This window comes from Phycodurus eques, chromosome 22 (assembly GCF_024500275.1).
Source record: "Phycodurus eques isolate BA_2022a chromosome 22, UOR_Pequ_1.1, whole genome shotgun sequence".
In the NCBI taxonomy this organism is placed as follows: Eukaryota; Metazoa; Chordata; class Actinopteri; order Syngnathiformes; family Syngnathidae; genus Phycodurus; species Phycodurus eques.
The window spans coordinates 3,228,496-3,249,885 of NC_084546.1; the positions used below are offsets into that span (position 1 = coordinate 3,228,496).

Consider the following 21,390-nt stretch of genomic DNA (forward strand, 5'->3'; position numbering starts at 1 on the left):
AAGCTCGCGGGTGCGCATAGATAATAAAAAGTATGAAAACATGGGACAAAGGGGTTAGAAATGGAAGACATAATGGGGGGGGGGGGGGGGGGGGGGTCAGTGGGGATCTCTTCTTGACAGGGGCCGGATGCTGATAAGCAAACAACAAAGGCCTGGCATTCAGTATTGAAAAAAACAGACTCAAGCTGTTTTCACATGATATTCAGTCTGCAGTTTTTTGCATTTCTACTGTTAAATGTTAGTGCAACACATAGCAAAATAACTCACCCATAGCACAGACTACAGCTACAACCATCATAGATCAAACAGTTGAGTTAAGGGATGCCCAACATTTTTCCAATGAGAGCCATATCAAGAAAAAAAGGAAGAAAGAGAGGGGGGCACTTCACTCTGTGTTTATGAAACATGCTAAAAACCAATGTGAGGTCTTGTAACTTTCAAATTGTGTTACATCTTTTAAATGTTAAAAAAAAATAAAAATAAAAAAAAAGTGGGCCACTTTTCAAAATTAAAATTTTAAACTCATAACCTTTTAATGTGGGCCATTTTTAATTTTACTGTTGGAGTCACGATTCATCATTAAACATCCTAATGTTGGCGATAACAGCAGACAAAAACAACCAGGATGCGAACCGACGAACTCTCGCTTCTGACGTTGTCTCTATTTGATTCATGCGACACAAAAGAGATGAATGTGCAGTAATCGGCTAGTATGTTACACCTTTGCCTGTCGGTGGTTCAAGGTTTTATGCAAGCCGAGTTCAACAGCATTGGTCATTGTGACAGCTGTGCAGTCTACATCAGCAACCTGTTACGCCGGCGTGGAGGTGCGTTGTAGTCATTGTGCTGTATTAATGTGCTGTATTAGCAAAAAGCACTATGACAAATGTATGACATAATTTTTTATTTGTTGAGACGTCCGGGTACAAGCGAGTTCATTGGCGATACAAGAATCCAGAGCAAGAATGGAATTAGTCCAAATGTCAGCTGACGACAGAACTATATTGAGTTAGATCCAGACGGACTACGTTGAATAAAAAATGGTCGATGCGACGCACAGATGGTCAAATAAATCTTTTTTTTCCCCATTTCTTAGCAACACATACTAACAAGTGAAGCGTGATAGGGCAGGAAACGTCTTCAAATTTGATTTAAAAAGGGTGAAGCAACCAACCAACCAAAGTCTTGTTTCCGGCATCCCCCTACTTTCTTCCCAATGCACCTATCCAACATACTGTCTATGAGTCCACCTTTCGACCAATCTATGAATCCATCAATCAACTGGACCCATCTACCTATCTGCCATCCTAGCCACCACAGTACTGAACATATCTACTATACATACCAAGCTACAGAGCTACCCATCTACTGGATACATCTACCGATCAACCTATTTATCAATCTAGTGTAGTCTTTCTACCCATCTAACAAGACACCAATCTATTATTCTAATACACCTGTCTACCAATCAACCAAGCTACCTTTCTACCAACCTACTGAACCAATATGCCAATCTACCTATTCACCCATCTACCTATCGAGTCGTGAATTACATCTCGATTGCTTCACTTGCTAGCATTGAACATCATTTCTTTATAGAAATGTGAGTTCAATCCAATTCCACATGTTCAACGGTCTTTTCTTCAGAAAGAAGGTTATTATCCCATCAGAGCCCAATTCACTAAGTCCCATTGTACGGACAATGACAGAGGAGTCAAATAAGGAGGAAGAACTGAGGGGGTGAAAAGGTTCAATACCTTGAGTGACCGATGAATTGAAGTGCAGCGTGAGTGGCGCAAGCATTATTATTTCCTTGCCCTAATTGACGCCAGAGAGTGCTGCAGTGCCCTTCAGGTAGGAGGGAAAAGGGCTGAGAGGATGCGGCTGGTCCCCCGGCGCTGAGCGACCGTGTATTTGAACTGTTTGCAGAGTGTATGCTTATGAAGAGTGGCTGGCCAAGTTGCCATTCCATCACATACAGACACACACAAAAACACACACTTGAAGTACAAGGTCGTCGTCGTAAACAAGTCGGGGCAATAAACCGGTAAGCAGGTTTCTTCCTTCGCTCTCATCTCACCATCTCTATTCAGGCCCATCCATCTCTGCGTCACCGTAATGGCATGAATGCAGTTATGTGGGTCGCCCTATTCGCACCTCTGGGCAATAATTCACCATTTTCAAGGGTTGCTGCCATCCACACACTCCCCCAAGCACTGTTGCGAACCCAAAAACTAAGATAAGGCAATCTCCAGCTGGAATCAGATGGTCAGTCTCGTTCGCAATAAAAGCTATTTATGTTCATAAAAATGCTTCAATATTTCCTCGGTGGAATTTTTTTTTTTTTAAAAGGTCGTTATCTCGGGATACACAGGAAAAATCTCTCAGCCGAGGAACATTTTTCATTTGTTGGGGATGACCAGGACTCAACAGCGGGTAGAATGATGAATGGCTCATAAAGCAACAACAACATCACAACTGTGTGGAACACAAATATGATCCAACAAAGATTAACCATACAGGCTGTAATTAATCTAGCGGAGAGGTTTTACAGCGTAAAACTGGGCTTTATAGGGCAGTGTAAAGCTTCACATACTGGCAAAACGGGTCAAGCTGTTGGTCTGAGTTTATGAATGTGTTAGGATACCTCGTCTCTGCGGCCATTAAGCAGCTGTAATCTATGGTATGAGACTGTCTACAGTCTGCACTGGCGGTTTGTTTAACTACAGAATGTGGTGTGGAAAAAAGGACCCAGGGGGCCACTCGCCCCCCCCCCCCCCCACGACTCGTCTTTCTTGTTTCACTGGGCAGAAAACCACGGCATCCATTATTCAGTATCTTCCTCGGAAGCACATTTCGCATGCTGATGGGCAGCATACAACGGGGGAGGTTTGAAGGGAGTGAAAAACACAAGTACCTGCAGGAAAGGTCATTACAATGAAAGAGACACCGCCAAACACCTGCCTAGTTGCGGTAGTCACATAATCGGCCTTGCGCCAAAATAATTCAGGGCGGGATTGGAAATCAATGTAAGTGCACGGACGCTGCGGAGGAATCCGATGCCGTCCCACATCCCCCAAAGGCAAAATAAAAGACGTAAAAGAGGCTTGAATGGAGGGAGGACTCACGCAAGGGGGCCCGTACGAGTGCGGGGAATGCTAAGTGAATTGATTCGCATTGCAGTGCCCGCGCGATGGTTGAACCGGTTGCCACAAACTCTAAATAAACTTGATGAAGAGGTCAATTAAGACAGGAAAATCATGCTGATTGGACAGGAAGTTCCAGAAAGTTAGATGGAAGCGGCAACGAGCAGGTCGTTAACCAATCTTCAAGGCAACGCATTGCAGATCTTAATCTACCTGACCAGTTGCACGATAACCACCACTACCGGCCCAGGTGACACCCGGAGCTGAGCGTGGAAACAGGGGTAAGTGTGAGTAAGCTTTTGCCTTCAGATGTCTTATCGTACTAGTATACAAGGCAGCCAGACTGTCACAAAATGCAAAACAAAAAAAACAAACAAACAAAAAAAAAACCCTCCGATTTTTTTGTTATGCTTCCATCTTCTTCAGTCTGTCATAGCTCATGTGACAATCACAAACTCCGTACCACGGTCATCTTCGATTTACAAATCATGCGAGTGACTCACCATGGCTGGATGGGACAATCCGAAACAACATTAAGAGGCGTCAGAAAATCAGGCCATTGTTGATTTGGTCGGAAGGGGGTAATCGGGCATACAAATATCCAGATTATAAGTGTACATGGCTGTCAAGACTCCTGTTGTGTTTTTTTTGTTGCAATCGTCAAAATGTGAGTGAAGAATTTAAGCAAGAAGCCTTATAGGGTTAAGATTAGTTAGTACACGAGCTGAACAAGGTTGTCAATCAATCATGGATAGCAATGGCGTCCACTTAACCAGTTCACTTTCTTACTCAAATCTCACCAATTCCTCTGCCTGATGATAGTTACATAACATATCAAACAAGTGTGCCAAATTGTCAGAATCCTGCCATTGATGCCAATATTGTTGGCCTCGCAGACGTCTCCGTCTCAACTCATTAAAAATGCAGCACGCTGCAGTGGGAATCGTTTTAAGGCTGCCTCGTTGGTTTCCGCCTTTTACAAATGCAACAGGACACGAGTGATTGTGTGCCATCTCTCGCTGCCTCATCCTGGAGAAAACAATTTAAAAAAACAAACAAAAAAAACTTCCCACTGAAGAAAGGTTTGGAAGTCACAACCCAGAAGCATCGAGGAAAATCGACAAAGGCTCGCAGTTTTTGTCTGTGAAGGGGAGGACAGTGAGAGCAATTAAAAGACGGAAGAAAAACCAAAAGTGAATGTCTGGGGAGTGATGCTATTACCAATGTGTTTCTGTGAAGCCAACTCACGCTGAGAACACTGCCGAAAAACAACACAACACACACACACACACACAAACACACAAAGAGTGGCAAAAAGGCGCAAGGTGAGGGATTACGGAAGACCAAAAGGAGGGATGACAAGGTGAGAGAACTATGGCAACAGAGAACTGGCAAGGAGACAAATGTTTAAGGCTTTTGTTCCTTATTATCAGATTTAACTTGAGGGAAAAAAGGTCATCACACCTTCATCCATACTCCACAGAAGGGAATCGGTAAACTGCAGAGTAGCTGCGAGATTCATAACACACAAACAGACCCGTTGAGTCAACATCGCATCAAATCAACAAAAGTCCTTGATGATGTCTGTTGCTTTGATGAATGCCGTTAAATCTCATTCATGTGATCAATCAAGCGCCATTCATAAATCTTCACTCTCATCACATCTGGCAATTGGCATTCATACTCAAGAACCCGCAGCAGTTCACTGGAAGGGTGGATCAAGGGCACAGACCAGTTCTTCCTTGGCATCTTACATTGTTTTTATTTAATGCAGCGGCAGAGACTTTTTCACTCGGCCTTCATTAGCAGAATGTCCCGCGCTTCCTCTCGTGCTTGTGCTTCCTTTTCCACCATGGATCTTTTAACGTCGAGATGATAGCATGAGTGGGTGGAAGCTTCTATTTTGGTCAGTTTATATGTCAAAGCTTGTTTTGCTGGGAAAAACAAACTGAAAACTGTCCGCGAAAACCAACAGTGCTACAACCCCTAGCCCAAGGGCTGTTTTCGCCAATCGGGCGCCTGAAGCAGGGACGTAGCCATCACTTCAGAAGTAGGGTGGAAAATTGTTCAGGAGCAGACTTTCACAAGCAAATGATTATCCTCTCACCCATGCAACAGCTCCTCTCCATAGTGGCCAAGTCAATTCACTCGTTCTAAACCTTTATGTAAACACGTGTTTGTAAACATTAACATAGATAATATTTAACATATTGAAATAAAGTATGAACAAGAAAATATGAACATCAGACCAATACATGTATTTTAAAACATGAATTTCATATATTGTAATCATGAAAGCTTTATGGTTCCTTTACAATTGACAATTAGGGGACACTTAGCCCTACGTGAAACACCAAAACGAACTTCTGCACCTTTCGTTTGCGTCATTGAAAAGCTGAGCAAATTTTGCCAATTCATTTTGTCAAGTTCCCCTTTGTGGATATGACACACAGCAACACTGTTGAGCTGAGACAGTGTCATTGTGCTTCGGAGCCAGATTTTTAACCCTGCCAAGACCACTAAAGTTTCTTTGGCTTCAGAGGAGGAGGCTGGCAGAGACGGATGTCACAAACGTCCTCTCAGAATGGTAGCAGCTTCACTGCTAGACTTAAAGTTATACTTGGATTTGAACATCACCATTTGAACTGAAAGAGAATCTGTGTTTACTTCTAGGAATTGCAACAAAATACCCGTCACCTGTGCCCCCCCCTGTTGAGACAAATGTTTTAAGTTTCCTGAAAATTTAAATTCTGAAGTAGTCAACAGAAGAATAGGGTATAGTAATTTCCGGAAGAGACAAGGGTGGGGGGGACAAATAAAAATAATTTAAAAAATAAAATTAAAAAAATCATCACACACTTGGAGTTACTCTTTGACTAGAAAGCAGGAGGGAGTGTAACACGAACAATGCGTCCGTCTGTCACATAGAACCTCTGCGTTGACTCGCGAGGCTTGCAACGCCTCGACAAGGCAACAAGGCTTTCTCTATCAACCTGTGTGGGCACCCCCCCCCCAAAACAAAGACATTTCCATAACAATTAAACACCGAAGGACATGAGTGTTAGCCACCCGACACAAAAAAGCCCTTTAAAAGCCGAGAGAGCGATGAAGAGTAGGGGGAGCAAATTGTGTGTGCGTGTGTGTGGCCTGGGTAAGTAAGCGGTGGCGGGATTACAGCTAGCTCCCCAATCGTGGCTTTGGTCCAGTCGCCGCTTCCCATGAAAAACCATTAGCATGTGAATGAATGGCACACAGTGGATGGAGTTTTCCAAACCCCATATGCAGTATATACAGTAGAAAAGGTTGCTGTTCATTGCTATTTTACTGAAGGTCGGCAACGTCAAGATTTAAGTGTCTAAGATTCTTTGATGCTGCTGAGCTTTCTTTGTTATTCTATTTGTCTCGCTTAAATTACCTCATTTCCTGTTTGCCTTCATTTGCAACATGTATATTTTATTGCCACAGTACGTGTTTTTGTGCACGAGTTGTTAGTTTTTCTTTTCTTGAATCGATAAGCCTGTGATTATAAAGTGAGTTAAACCTCAGTCCTTTGCTTGTTTTTGAAATACACTACTCGGCTAAATTGGATTTTTGACATGGTGGCGTGCACAACAAAACAAGAGTCGAAGGCTTTTTTGTTTTGTTAAGTCAAAGTGGGGCCCCTCCATGGTAATAAAAGTTAAACAGACATTGGTCACACATCATTGCACCAAAATGCACTCTCAGACAGAATGGCAGGTTTTAGCACAAACACTGAGGTATGTGTGTCTGTGGGGGGGGTGTCTTACCTCTCTTTGCATCACCAGCTCTTTGGTGAACAGCATGGCCTCGTCGCTGAAAGGCTCCGCCACCTGCATGCCCCCAGGGGTGTTCCTGGAACTGCGTGGACACTCGATACCTGGGCCATGCACAACAACACATCGCTGGAGTTAGACACTCACTGCGGATTTTGAGTTCTGAGACGTCAGGGCCTTCCACCTGGCAACTCTATGATAACCATTCAATTAAGTGGCTATTTAACTGTCTGATTGTATTAATCTTCAACTAAGACAAAGTCTTGTTTCCGGCATCCCCCAAAAATGGGATTACCGAACTGTAGTGCGTAAATTTCGCTTTTGAACTTCACACGATCATGTTGACTTGATAAAACTAAACCTTATTTGTTATAAGCAGACTTGTAACTATTTTTGGTGGGGTGTGTGCCAAGTCTGTCAGGATGATTCAGGGGATACATGTTTTAAAAGTTTGCGAAAGACTGCTTTAGGAGATTATTCATGGACTACAATGTATCCGGCTGAGAGGAAGGGTGCACCTACAAAACATGAAATAATCATGACACAAGATCACGTCCCTCAGTCTCCCGATTCTTAAATTAATCATCGCAACACTAGCAAGCACTTTAGGTTGCACTGGAATATGCGACGAGACGATCCCGGTTCCTGAATCTCGGTTCCTGTCGACTTAAGTGACTTTGTGTTCTTGCCACATTAGCCTTGACAAAATGATGGTCGGTTACTAGAAAGGTTACTGCCAAAGCTGGAGTGCCATAAAGAAGGAAACAACGGGACGGTGCTATGTTGGTTTTGTTTGGATCCGTGTCAAAATAAGTCACAATATTGATCTGTAACAGCGTCTGTATAGTGCCTTCTCCCAGATGCGTTTCAAACTTGACATTTTAGGCTCGTCATTGGCTCAGCTCTGTGTATTTTCATCGTCACAGAACGTCCAAGATCGATATTCCCTGTTGTCTTTTCATTTGATTCAAACTGTTTTTGCGAAAGTGAAGTGAAAACCTGTACGGCCCGACCATCCACCAACGGCTATGTAATTAACAACGTTAATTACTATCATAATAGAACATGCTGTGCTTTGCACAGGAAACAACCATGCTATAGTGCAAGTTGGGAGGCCAGGATCAAGACAGAATTGGGGGGTTGACTCAAATAGTTGTTCTTTTCCCTCCGATAATGTATCATTGTTTTCTTAATGGTCGTCCCTAAAAGCTTGCAATTTAAGCTCCTCCCCGCAGAGTACGGGTCGCCTTGGCACCAGTGATTACATAACTCCCACCTGTCACCAAGAAGAACATGTGGCTCAGAGTACAGCTGATTCATTTTATGTGACCCCCGATAGAAACAAGACCTACACTGATCACAAGCGACACACACATACACACACTAGCTGTCCCCCCCAAGCGTACATGTCAATCCACCATGCGGCACATCAATCATCAGATGTGGTCTGGGAGGACGTTTGGAGTGGCTATACTTTATACCTTCAACCACTTCTACCAAACAATAACAATAAACACACAGCACATATTGATTAGTCTCAATAACCTGATGATAACCTAACAAATGTTTGTGTATTAATCAATATTTCGAAGCCATGCAATTAGCTCAGCAGGAGTTGACGTTACAGAAATCTTATTTGTGACGTCCAGCTGATGGGATGCAATTAGCGCGGCGACGCCGTGCACGCAATGTGGTGGCGGCACAATGATAAGGCCGCTTGAAAATGTTCACTTGAGTTTTTAATAACGGCTTAATAAGACTTCCTTGTCAGGCGAGCCAAGGAAAACACATCTCAATAATGAACGGGGACTCACTTTTACACACCCGTCACACGGGAGAAAGTTGCGAGATGCACCATAAGGAGGACTAAGTTACAGCGATGCCTTGCGATACGACGAACCCATCTTAAGAGTTTTTCCAGATATGAGCCGTTGTTCGGACGATTTTTTTGCTTTGACTTGCAAGTAAAATTTTCAGATACGAGCAATAGATGGTGGCAGCGAATTCAATTCACGTCACATCAAGCAGCAGTTTGGCAGATAGTGAACAATTCAGCAATACAATCCTTTAAGCAATTAATATTTGAACACAAATGGTGGAGCAATACATAGCGACAGATAATATAATACTGACCAGCGTATATTTTTTATTCTCTGCAAAGTATTATTACGGCAGGTTACTGAGCAGGTGTGACTGTTGTTTTGTAATATACGTATACGTTTCAATTATAAACGCGATCGGACAAAATTTGTAGGAAGAGCTTGTTGTTGAAGAACCCCTGGAAAAAGACTAAAATCGACCCTAAAATGGTGCCTTCAGAACCCAAAATGGCAGACTTTCTGCGTCTTTTCAGGCTTAGCTTCTTGAGATTTTTTTCTATGTCAACTAATCTACTAATAATGTTTACTAAATTGCATGTGGCTGAGTGAAATGGGCTTCGAGGGCTGAATTTTCAAAATGTGTCAATTATTTGATGTAAGAATCATAACGATGAAGCAATTTCAAGAGGCCGTCATCACCTAATTAAAACAAGCAGTCAAATTAGTCTTAACATGTAGAGGTCGAACAAACATTTAAAATTCCAGACGTTTTGATTGATTTTTTTTTTTTTTTTTTTTTTTTTTTTTTTACAAGCAGTGGAGATAAAAAAAATAAATTAAAAAAAGGCTCTAAGCTGCATGCTGTGCGCTAGCGTCTTGCTGATGCAGTAAATCCTGGCATCCCGACTGATGGCTGTCTCATCCTTTTTGACAGACTGCTGCTTGACATACTTTTCAAACTGTCCTTCACCTGCCGTGGCCTATAAAAAAATAAATAAAATTAACACCGCGTTAAAGTTTCAGGGGCCCTCATACCAGCCATACTTCAGCACGTCAGTTGTGCTGCTATTTCCCACAGCACGCTTTGCTTTTATCTGCTGGCCTGTCCTCTCTGCTTCTGAGGTACTTACTTCACCTTTTTCCCCTTTCATCGACGCTCGGAATTGGCCCTTCCTGTGCAAGTAGCCCCCCCCCCCTGCCCCTTTCCCGCCAGTCAGAACTTTCCAGAGCCTTTCAAAAGGTAGCGGTCGCGAAGAAGAAAGCAAGCAAAGGTGATTTGGAAGTTGCCTTCAACTCCGGCCTCTTCCGACTTGAAACGGCGGCTTCATCTTTTGCGATACGGATGCTTTTGAGGTGCCGCGGTGGGGGAGAATGAGTTTGTGGTGTTAAATGAGTATAAAGAAGTTATCGGCTTCAAAGACCAGTCAACACTAATAAGTAATAGATCCTGGCGTCGCTTTGACAGCCTCCCACGGCATTGTTAAAGAATAAACATTTGGCCGTGACTGAATACACTATGAAAGGAATACGGCTAATGAAAAAATAGGACTAATGCAGGACCTGTTTTGACAGCGGCATGTTGTGAATACATCTATATTATGCAGAGAAACTTCAACGTGATGATGAAGAGGGGGGTGCAAGTTGACATTTAGCCCTAAAAATAAATGAATGGGGCACTAATGGCTGCGGGTAGAGGTGTCAAAACACTAATAGGAACGGAGGTTATAAATAAACAGAAAAGGAAAGAGGTTCATTTGTAGCACTCTAGGCTAATCTGCGCTCATGTGTGTATTAAAGAGAATGCATGTTGTCTCATTTCTTCACGCGACTTTCATGCTCCAACAGGCTTTCTTACCATTTTGCTAATAACCTTTGCTTTGATATGAAATGCAAAGTGTGTGTGTTATATACTAAGCAGTCTTATTAGGAGGAATTGTCAAATGATTCTCACATGCAGATTTCTTATTGGCGAGGGTCTTGCCATTTCATCTTGAGGCAGGCAGTGCACAAAATGTAATTAAAAAACTATCAGCGGCTCGCAAAGACAATCAGTAGCAAATGACAAAAGTAATTAATACATCCACGACACAGTCACACACAATTAGGCCAAGCGGTGATGTTTGTCTGGAAATCTGCGCGGTTTCTTCAAGTGGAAATTTTATTGCAAAAACAATAAAGCATCATCATCGGTGACAGAAAACAAAAGCGCGAAGGAAATAACGGCAAGGAGGGAGGCGCAAATCACCGCAGGGCTGCCGAAAGACATGGCTTTTATTGCTGTGTCAATGCGACATACGGTCAGCCAGTGGACCCAGCTATCTGCTGGCTGCATTTTACCCAATCGGCAGCCTGCCCTTGACTTCACACCACCGCCCTTCCCACGCACACACTGGACACAGTGGTGTGGACTGATGGCTGTGAAAGGTCAGAGATGGAGCTTGTACATCCAGACCACAGTGCCTCTCCTTAAATATGTTTTCATTGTGTCCATGTATAAACATTTTTTTAAACCTCGGGTTTCGTGTGCCTTAGGTTTCAATTTATTTATTTTCCTGGAAATTTTGTCCCGGTTTTCCTACATTCGCTCAAGCGTATTGACATGTTAGGGAGACATCAGCATAACATCCTGTCCAAAGACAGACCTTCAAAATAAAAGCATGCCGTATAACACAGTTTTACCACACTCTTTGGCCACGTGGTGGCTTATTTAGCCATCGCACTCAATAAACAAGTACAAAAGAGTTTGAGTGGGACGGCTAAATAAGCCATCATGGGGTCAAATAAAGTGTGGTGAAATTGTTATTATACTAGCGTGCTTTTATTTTGAAGGCCTGAATTCTGACAGGATATTACGCTGACATGTCCTCGTTTTTTTGCCAAACAGTCCGGGAGGCTTGTTAGTGCCTTGAGCTGTTAAACAAAGCTTGCATTGCGGAATACGCCTTGCTGTCTGTTGACCCCTTTTTACACAATACGACAGAAAGTTCAGAGTGCAAGCCATTTAATAAAGAAGACCAGAAACACTATAGAATTCAAGAAAGAAAGAAAATGAATCCCCTCTCTCCCCTCCTTGCTGTAAACGCCATCAAGAGTCTTCAATAAAGGTTAAAGTGATGTTGACTGTTCCATTTCATCCATTTATTTCACATTGTTTTCTGTATGTAAAATTACAGTTGCTGGTTTTTGTATGATTCAGTTTTAGTCTGGCTTTCTGGTAAGCATTAGTCACAAAAACTGTACTTACCTAGAAAATGGTGTTCAGATTGTGGAGCTGCGTTATCAGAGCTTTTGAGTTTTCCGCCATGCCCAGCCCACAGCCCATGACAAAAACTATAATGGTTTGCAATTTAGCTAAATCCACCTCTCTAGTAAACGTTTTCTTGCAAATGGAAAAAATCTATAGGACAAGTGGGTCTTTGTAGGACTGCCCGGGTCAAACCAAAATGGCAGACTTCTTGTGCGTCTTCAGGCATAGGTGCTTAAGACTTTTTTGTGAGTGTATTCGTGCCTATCAATATTCATGTAGTTATAATGAACAGGACTTGGGGGCTGGATTTAAATAAATAAATACATTAAATTAAAAAAATAACACACACAAACATGCTGCTCAAAGCACACGAGCTTGAATGAAAAGACTTGTGCATGCGTACAATGACGCTCAGTTTGTGTGTACGCACCGGCAAGCAGGAAGGTGATGAGGCAGGTCTCTTTGGGCATGTACAACTTAAGGCGGGAGCCACTGAAGACATACTCGACCACCGCCTCCGAGCGTCCGGCCCGCTGCAAGAAGGGCAGGAACTGCTTGGCTTTTTGTGTCTCCTGGTGATTGGGAGAAAACAAGACAAGAATTTATATAAAGAAGAATTCTGTTGGTTTATAAAGGTGGAAGGTTTTAGTTACGCTCGCCACAAACAAAACCAGCAAAAAACAGCCTTGTCTGTTGGCAGAAGTAATAAATGGGAGAGTTTTACAACTTTTTATCAAAAGCAACCGAAATAGACGCAACGACGGGGGATGCGCAGACTTTTTTTTTTTTTTCCCCCAGACATCTTTAAATCTTAGTCAGGCCTAATGAAGTCGACTTCTCAGTGACACGTCTGGAAGCTCATGCAATCCAAAGTAATTCCCAATCCTTCCTCTATCTCAGTCTGCAACAGTGACTCACTTTTTTTTTTTTTTTTTTTTTTTGCAATGCCCGGGCCAAAATTACACGCAGAGGGAAGGGTGGGGGGAAGTCATGTGTATTCATCCAGGGCTGGGGAGAGGGGCTAAGAATCACAAACGCTAAAAAAAGAATTTAATATGTGCCTACTCCGGGCAATAAGCATGTAGGCATAACAGACCAGTGAGTCATGGCCCGGTGGACTCTATTTTGCTGTGTGTTTGTGTTTATGTATGTTGTATAGTAGCCAAGGGAGTGGGAGCAAAGGCTCGAAGGCAAGGATGATGAAGTTCAAACAAGGAAGCAAAATAAATGTTGAGTTTTTATATAGTTTATATACTTTTGCAAGCTACAGCTTGAAAAACCCCCAAAATAACTGATCCATACAATAGGTATGTCAACAGCAATGGGTCCGTACCCAATGCTGTTGACATACCTAAGCGGATCCAGACACAAAAGTTGATGAAACCAAAATAGCTAGTCTGTAACATTGGTATGCCAACTGCAGTAGTACAGTAGCTAGGGCTAGGCAATTTATTAGTGTGCGTGTGTGTGTGTCAAATAGTCTAAATGTTTTTTCCCTCCAAAATTTACATTTCCCTTCCCCTGGCATGCTCCGTTTACACTGATGTCCTCCACTTCATTGGCATGTTATGATGTCACGCAAGAGTTTATGGGAACACAAGCCAGGTCAGGCTGTAGCGTTCCCACAGTGCTCGGTGGGAGCGTAGGTAAGGAGGCACAAGAGTCGCCCGCCTGAACTGCACCCACAGCGTTCCAAAGTAGCCGCTCGAGTGGGAGCCGAGCGATGCGAGCGCTCTCGTTCACGCCAACACAATCGCTACGGCGCGTGGGCGGGGACGCAGCCTAGCCCGGCACATGAGAGGGGAGATCATTACGCAATCTTTAGGCGGTACGAGGTGAGTCAAGTGCTTTATCCACTCTGCTGCCACCCTCTGCTGAGTCTTGCCCGTTTGGCATGCACAAAGCATGCCTGCTCTATTTGCGGAGGCCTACCATTCCGTGTATATCATCTCTAAGATGACATATAGGCAGAGTCTGCATTTCTGTGTGTGGGCGCATAGCGATGGAAAGGGGGGCTTGTGCTGGTTTCTATTTTTGTTCTTTTATTAAGCTGCTTGTTAGCATTAGCGTACCCGTACCGCTACTAACGACTGCTACCTTCAGCCAAACAGGTGAACTCTCTGGTTGCCGTGTGTGCCAATTTAAAAGCTTTTCAAGTTACAAGCTGTTAATTGGTCATTTTTTTGCTTTGTGTTGCGAGACAAAATTGGAACTTCACTTACACCACCGCTCGAGTGAAGTGAACAAAAAACTAAAATGAGCAATTACGGTACTTAACAGTCGCCGTCATTTGTTGAACGGGGCAAAGAGTCAAACAGACAAATACTAAATGAGAACACTCGCAAGGAGCTGCTTTATTCCAAAACTCACACCCAGATGCTCACTCACTCGGGCACACCCCTTAAAAGCACACATCCAAATACTGTGACACGCACAGTAGTTACACTTTATTAAAAAGTGTTTATTTCTTTACATTCTCTTTTACTAAAATGGTCTTTTTTTTGGTTGGGCTGGAACGGATTAACAGAATTTGAATTCATTTCAATGGGCAAAATTAACTTGATAGTCGTGTAAATTGAGTTAAGTCAAGGTACCACTCTCGATTGCTTTGTTCTTCCATTATTAAGGATGATTAATTATTGCGGAGCGGCTGCAGCCGCAACATTCCCGGCACGTAGCCTTAGCTTAGTGGCTTATGTCGCGCTGGCTGTGGATGAGGAGGGACTATTATCGCATCGTGTCTCCCCGTCATGTCATTTGCAATGGACTACAAGTTTGCACTGAATAAATACTGCAGAAATGCAAACAAAATATCCAAACTTATACAAAAGGACGAGGACCTAATTCATTTGCCCAAATGTCTCTCGAGTGCCCACGAGTGCGATGTACAAGAACGCTCAAGTGACAAGAGACAATGAGGCGCTAATGTTCCCAAAGTTCAATTGAGAGTCTTTGGCGGCCTGTACTGTTCAAGTGGTTCATTAAAATGTATAAGGGTTTCCTCAGCGACATGTGTCGAGGCATAATGGCCACTCGAGCGACTGTGAATTTTAATAAAGAGGTACAAGTTTGTGGTGGTTAGTGTAGCACTTTTTCATAGATGTGGCATACGTTCTGATTGTAAGATGGATGAAAGCTTGGCAGGCATTATTTACTTGTAACAGAGGTAAAATAAACCTTAGCTAAAATTGCCATTCAAAGGACGCTAACAGTGAAAAAATATTTACATGACCAACCAATGTGATACAGTACCTAAAGATTCCAGACATTCTATGGTCTGTCCACTGTTAGAGAAAAAGTTGGAAAGAGCACCAAAATAACCATTCCTTATAACTAAAGTGAACTACGGTGGTATGGAACCAAAAGGTTAGACCAGGACACTCTGCAGGTTAATTAGGACACAGAAAGTTGTAAGGGTAACAAAACAACTGATCCATACCACTGGACTCCTAATCAAAGTGGTACGATACATAAAGGGTGGACTTGCATACTTTCCGGTCCGTTGATTGATCAGTTGAAAGTGGAAAAGGGTGCCCAAAAACTGATTTGAAAATGAAACCATGTCCCTGTTTTGTAGTAGCAAGTGCTCAGCATCCATTTTAAGGAGCTAGCATTAATTGTCCTCATCATTGCACAAAGTGTACTGGCATGCCCTTCCGCCTATGCTAACCTATCATCAGCTCTGGCAAATGCGAACAGCTGCAGCAGTGGATCGGGTGGTAATGAGAGACTTCCTGATAGCCAGACTATGTCTTTTTCGGGGTGTTTTTGGACAGGTGCCTTGTGAAGAAATTCAGAAAGACCTACCCCAGAAATATCTGCCACTCTGTGGATGGGAACCTCCTTCTTGCTGTGCAGCCCCTTGCCGTTCTTGATGGCCCTGCAATCAAAGCAGTAAAAACATGAAGCCAAAATGACCGCTCGAAGGAGTGTAATATTCTTAAACATCAACTTTCCCAAGTGTTTTAGCACTTTTTTGGGGGGAATTGGAGGCTGATTTTTTTAACAGTGACTTATTGTACCTTTACCGGAAATGGCTTCATTCAAGGTTCCAATTGGCTAAAATCAGCTCAAAGTTGTAGTGTCACCTGTGTCACCTTTTTATGGAATCCCGCAAACAGGTGATAAAGGCATTTGTTTACACACAGATGGGGGAGGCATCTATTGTCAAAGGAAGGTGGAGTTTAAAACAACATAATAGGGACTATAATAGAGAAATGCAGTGGAATGGCAAGAATAGTGCACTGTGGTTGTTTACATACCACAAGTCTCCACATTGAGACAGGTTGACGTGCTTGGTAGGCGCTGCTGTTTCGGTTAGCAACAGCCTTTAAAGGGGCTCAACAGTTAACTCCGATCTTTGCGTTTTGGAATCTACGAGCTGGGAAAATAAACTTAAGACACCCAAAGATTGCAGCTTTGGGTCTCATGTAGCCTCGGACTGGAAATGCCATTTTGGCTCAATTGTTGCAGTCTCAAAATGGCAGTGTCTCACTGTTGAGTTTTAACAATAATGATGGGTGCTATAAAAAGCCTCAAGAGCAGGAGAACGATAGTAGCAGACTAGCACTTTTGCGCCTATTCACGACATACCATGTACAAGTGCATTTAATCACTGGGAGGGAGGGAGGTTCCTTGAAGGCACTAAAAATACAAGCAAGACAGAAACCTCAAGTCAGCTCTAATAAGACCCCTGCCGGGGCAGGGAGGGATTAAGGGAGCGCAGGAGTGGGAAAAGGGATGGCCAAAGAAGGACAGAAAAGCAAGGTGCGAGAAGTGGAAAAAGAAGGGAAGCAGAAACTGAAAGAGAGAGAGAGACTATAAAAGGAAGCTGCGTCTGCTCTACCTATAGCCAGTTTAATCTATGGCACAGTAATAAAGCTTGCACTAAATCTCCCCACAGCACCTCCATAACTATATTCATAGCAGCTGCATAAAGAGAGCCGGCGTTCTAGCACACGAGTGTGTGTATGTGTGTGTCAAAATGTATCAAAGGTTCCCAGGAGAAAACAACCCCAAAAAGTATAGGTTGTGACGTGCCACCAAAATAAAAAACTGGATAGCCATTTTGGATGGTGTGTGGGGAAAAAACCCTCGAGGTTCAAATCAACTGTATTCAGCATCCTGACTGTCAAGGTCACACATGCTGAGATTATTTGCAGGATCGGTAAGTGACAACGTGCAGGTTTATTGTTTGTTGCTCACCGTGCCTCCGCAGCCAGCAGCTCGTCGTAGTGCGAGGAGCGCTGGTCGTCGTCCTGCCGGTACCTGATGACCGTGGCCAGGCCTTTGCTAACCAGAGCCTCTGCAATGTTACTGTGGGCGATAAAAGGACGTGAGTGTCTATTTTGCAGTAGATTCCACTTAAAAAGGCCCAAAAATGAGTTAGCACAGTGTTTACACTAGGTCTGCAACGGTTAATCGAATAAGTCTGTATGGTAGCCAAACACAGTTGCGATCCACTTTCTTGCAAATTCCACACCCTAAAAAAGACGTAAATGACCATATTTATACACTGAAAATGGTGTGATCGTGCTATAAACTCTGGATGGGCATCCTGCTGCCCGTGGGTTACTTACATGCCACCGATGGTGACCGTGGCACAGGTGCGCTCTGAGAAGGCCGGGGTGTTTTCTCCTGGGCCGGTGGCGGCTCTGATGTAATCCACTGTCACGTTGACCTAAAAAATATACACGTATGAAATATTAAACTAAAAAGTACCGAAAGGAAGCACAAGTTAAGGTAATAGTAATTGGTGTTCGGGGGTATTTTGATTATGCGGTTGGGTGGTGGTGGTGTGGGAAGGGGGAGTTCTCAAGGTCACCCCAGTCAGTGTGCATCATGTCAGGCATGAGTGCAGACCTCCCAAGAGGATGATTGCGGGTGTGTGTGGGCACACAAACGCACAGAGTCGAGAGCCCACATGACTCGCCACTGTTTTCTCCACACAACTCCCTGGAGACCAATTCAAACACCCTGGAGATGCGCTTTTGTCACATGACTTGTGTGGGGAGCTTTCGCTACGTGGTCGAAGTAAGGCGCTCACAGCAGGGGGACAGTGCTGCTGAAGCCGTACACAAAATGGGCATTTTCTGAGAGCCAACCACATCACTGTAGATAGGTGCTTCACTTTTATTTGTAGATTGGAACCATCAGATACCATGTGCAGTCACCAAACAACGTGAAAACTAAGAACAAATTAACACAATATCTCCAAGATCAAGACAAATTACAGTGACGCGTACGCATTGTCATTAGTATAAAGAAGTTAACTCATTTCGCTTGCCGAGGGCGATAATCTAAGAGTCAATCTCTTATCTTTGTTTCCTCTTTCTGCACCAAACATTCAAAGATTGAATGAAACGAGATGTATCAGAGTTGCTGTTATACATGAAAAGTAACAGAGGCGGAACGGCACCGACGTCATCAAATTATGTAATGACGGGAGGCCGTGTCGCTGTGTGTAATCGTGCACAATTGTGGAAACATTTTGACTTCGCTGGATTCTGTGTAATAGGCTGGCTATTCTGTTACTGCTCTGACACGGCAACTTTGTGAGATCCCTGCGTAAAAGAGACTACTGGGTGTGGTAAGAGTCAAATCAAATCAAAAGGTGCAATCAGATTGACCAAAACAAGGTCATTTAAATAGTTTTAAACAGACCCAGTGGAAAGAAGACGTTAACTTGAGAGCGTCAGACAGTGATGATCCAGTGTTTATTTTAATATTATTATTTTTTTAAAGGTTTTTTTCAGTCTTTTGTGGTAATAAGTTCCATTGTGTTGTCACTAATTAAATTTCTCTTCAATGGAGTGCGGCAGCCGAAATTAACTCATTATGCTTAACTTTGAATCTTGGCTGATGGTGTGCTAGGTATTTAAAAAAGGAGGGGGGCCACAAACCTTAGGGTCGCCTGCGGAATAGTCCGTTTTCACCTATAACAAAATCCTGACAAGCCCTCCGGATATTAAGTAACATAACTTTATGTTTGTGTGTGTGTGTGTGTGTGTGTGTGTGTGTGTGTGTGTGTGTGAAAAACACCCTCCTGACTAGCAGCTATTGTGAAACCATGCAAATAAGCCCGTCTTATTGTCACCTCGTAAATTCATTTAAGCTCGCTTGCCCCGTGGATATCTTCCAATGCCTTGTAGCCCAAACATGACATATGCTTTCATGATATTCGCATTAAAATGTGAGGCAATCAAAACGAAAGCGTTCTACATTGTGTCCGTGCTTGCGTGTGAGTTTAAATGGCTGCGTGTGGCCAAGAATATGTAATAGGTCTTATAATGAGAGATGCACATAATGAGGAGATTAAAAGGGTTGGGGGGGGGGGGGGATGAATAAAACGTTGTGAGACGTGCTAAAAAGCCAAACATAATGTGGGATAAAGTCTAAAAGTGGCTAGTTGCCCGTTGAACAGGATGCGAAAACAAAACTAATTTTAAATGCATTTTGATAGATGCTGACTGAAATGGGGCAAGATTCAAATCTTCCTAGCATTTTGAAAATAAAAATAAAAAATGCATATCCTGCCATTAATATAACTGATTGGATTTGTTTACATAAAGATGAATGTTTTTTTTCAATGGAATGTTCTTTTGCCAGAGAACAAATGCAAACAAATGTGTAGCTTTGTCAATTTAGAATATTGACTGGCGACTGCCACTGCTTCAACACAGCAAAAGTTTGATTTAAAAAAAAAAAAAAACATTTGAATGCCACAAAACGTACCAGGAATCTCTTAAGAGTTGATATGTGGGCGAAAAAAAATAGATGCTAAAAAAATGTGAGGCACAAAAGACGGGTGGCAAGAAAATCTCATTTTGGTGCGTTAACAAGTCACATTCAGTGTTTTTGATTCAGTTAATCATCCTGACAAATGACATCCTCATTAACATCGGCAGTATAGGAAGCAAGAGTGGAAAACCCAAACCAATAACGGTCATATTTGACATGACATTTGGTGATAATCTCAAGAGTAGGTTCTGGTTAAAAGTAATCGATCTCAAAACACAAGAGGTTACACTTCAAGTATTCCCCCCAAAATCATTTCTCTCAATTCCAGCCTTTCTCCATATTCACACGTAGCGTTAACAGTGCTAACGCTGAGCAGCTGCACATAACAGGAGCTACTTTTGAGCCCGCAGGATTATCTGAATGTGCTCAAGTCTGATAAGTGGCTTAATGCAATGTCTCCATTGGACTTTCATTTTTTCATTTATTTTTTTTGCTGCTTCTGCTGCTGAGGCTGAGACCCAGGCATACACAACAAGCGCTACTTTGGGGGATTATGTCACCATGCAAACGCAGCCGTTTCAGAGAGGACAGGGATATATCATATACAGTATACACACACACACACACACACACACGAGACAAACAAATGACAGGGGAAGGAAAACTGCAGTTGCTTATAATTTAACTAAAAAGTAGCACTTATCTCAAAATGTATGACAATACGTATGCCATTTATTGCGCGACGTCAACAAATCTCGTGAGACTGAATTAGATAATTGAGAGATAAATACAGTCTGCTCCTCCCTGCCACACAATCGGCAATTGACCCTCGCAACATAATCAACTTGCTGCTATGGACCCCCGGAGTTCTTATCAGGAAATGTTTTGGAGGTGCCACATATACTATACTCTCTTTTTGTATTTATTTGTGTGTATTTATTTTATTAAACATGGTGCAATTGTTAAGGAAAAAGTAAATTCCCCTGGACTCTGTAGCTATATTATAATAATACACAGTTGATAACTTTTATGATGAATTCACTTTACATGGGAGATGGTGTGTTGATGGTTTCCTCCCACATCCCAAAAACATGCATAAATTGGAGACTCTAAATTGCCCGTAGGTGTGACTGTGAGTGCGAATGGTTGTCTGTTTGTATGTGCCCTGCGATTGGCTGGCAACCAGTTCAGGGTATACCCCGCCTCCTGCCCGATGACAGCTGTGATAGGGTCCAGCACGCCCGCGACCCGACTCAGAAAATAGATGGATGGTGTGTTGAAATCAGAAAAACAAGTGGTCTACTTTGGGGGTTTCACTATACTATAAAGCTATGCTTTTTATGATTTTTTTTTCCGTCAGTAAAATACACAAATCATCTTCAGAAATCGAACCTGGCCCCCACGTTGCTGAAAGGAAAATTTAATATGCAAATGACACGTTACTGATAAGAGATGAAAATCACCGCGGTTTCCTTACAGGGATGATGAATAGCAGCTTCAATGGCGAGCGAGCAGTGCTTTATTCCGTTCAAGCCGAGCCGCGCGGCTTTGAGCTTTAGCGCGCCGCTACTCGTGCTTTAATGCCGAGTAATGTCCTGGAGGGTTTAGAGCTTGTTTTCTCATTGCTGCATTCTGACCTTAAC

General features: G+C 42.9%; 1 protein-coding gene across 1 annotated transcript in view; it reads right to left on the minus strand.

Annotated features, from left to right (window-relative positions):
- snd1 (staphylococcal nuclease and tudor domain containing 1) overlaps positions 1–21,390 on the minus strand; it is a 107,949-nt gene that overhangs the window by 65,929 nt on the left and 20,630 nt on the right. Inside the window, exons 12-16 of the mRNA XM_061667360.1 lie at positions 17,587–17,687; positions 17,213–17,323; positions 15,815–15,887; positions 12,438–12,579; positions 6,935–7,044 (exon numbers count right to left, since the gene is read on the minus strand). Of these exons, the coding sequence (XP_061523344.1) occupies positions 6,935–7,044; positions 12,438–12,579; positions 15,815–15,887; positions 17,213–17,323; positions 17,587–17,687 (537 nt within the window). The remainder of the gene's footprint in view (positions 1–6,934; positions 7,045–12,437; positions 12,580–15,814; positions 15,888–17,212; positions 17,324–17,586; positions 17,688–21,390) is intronic.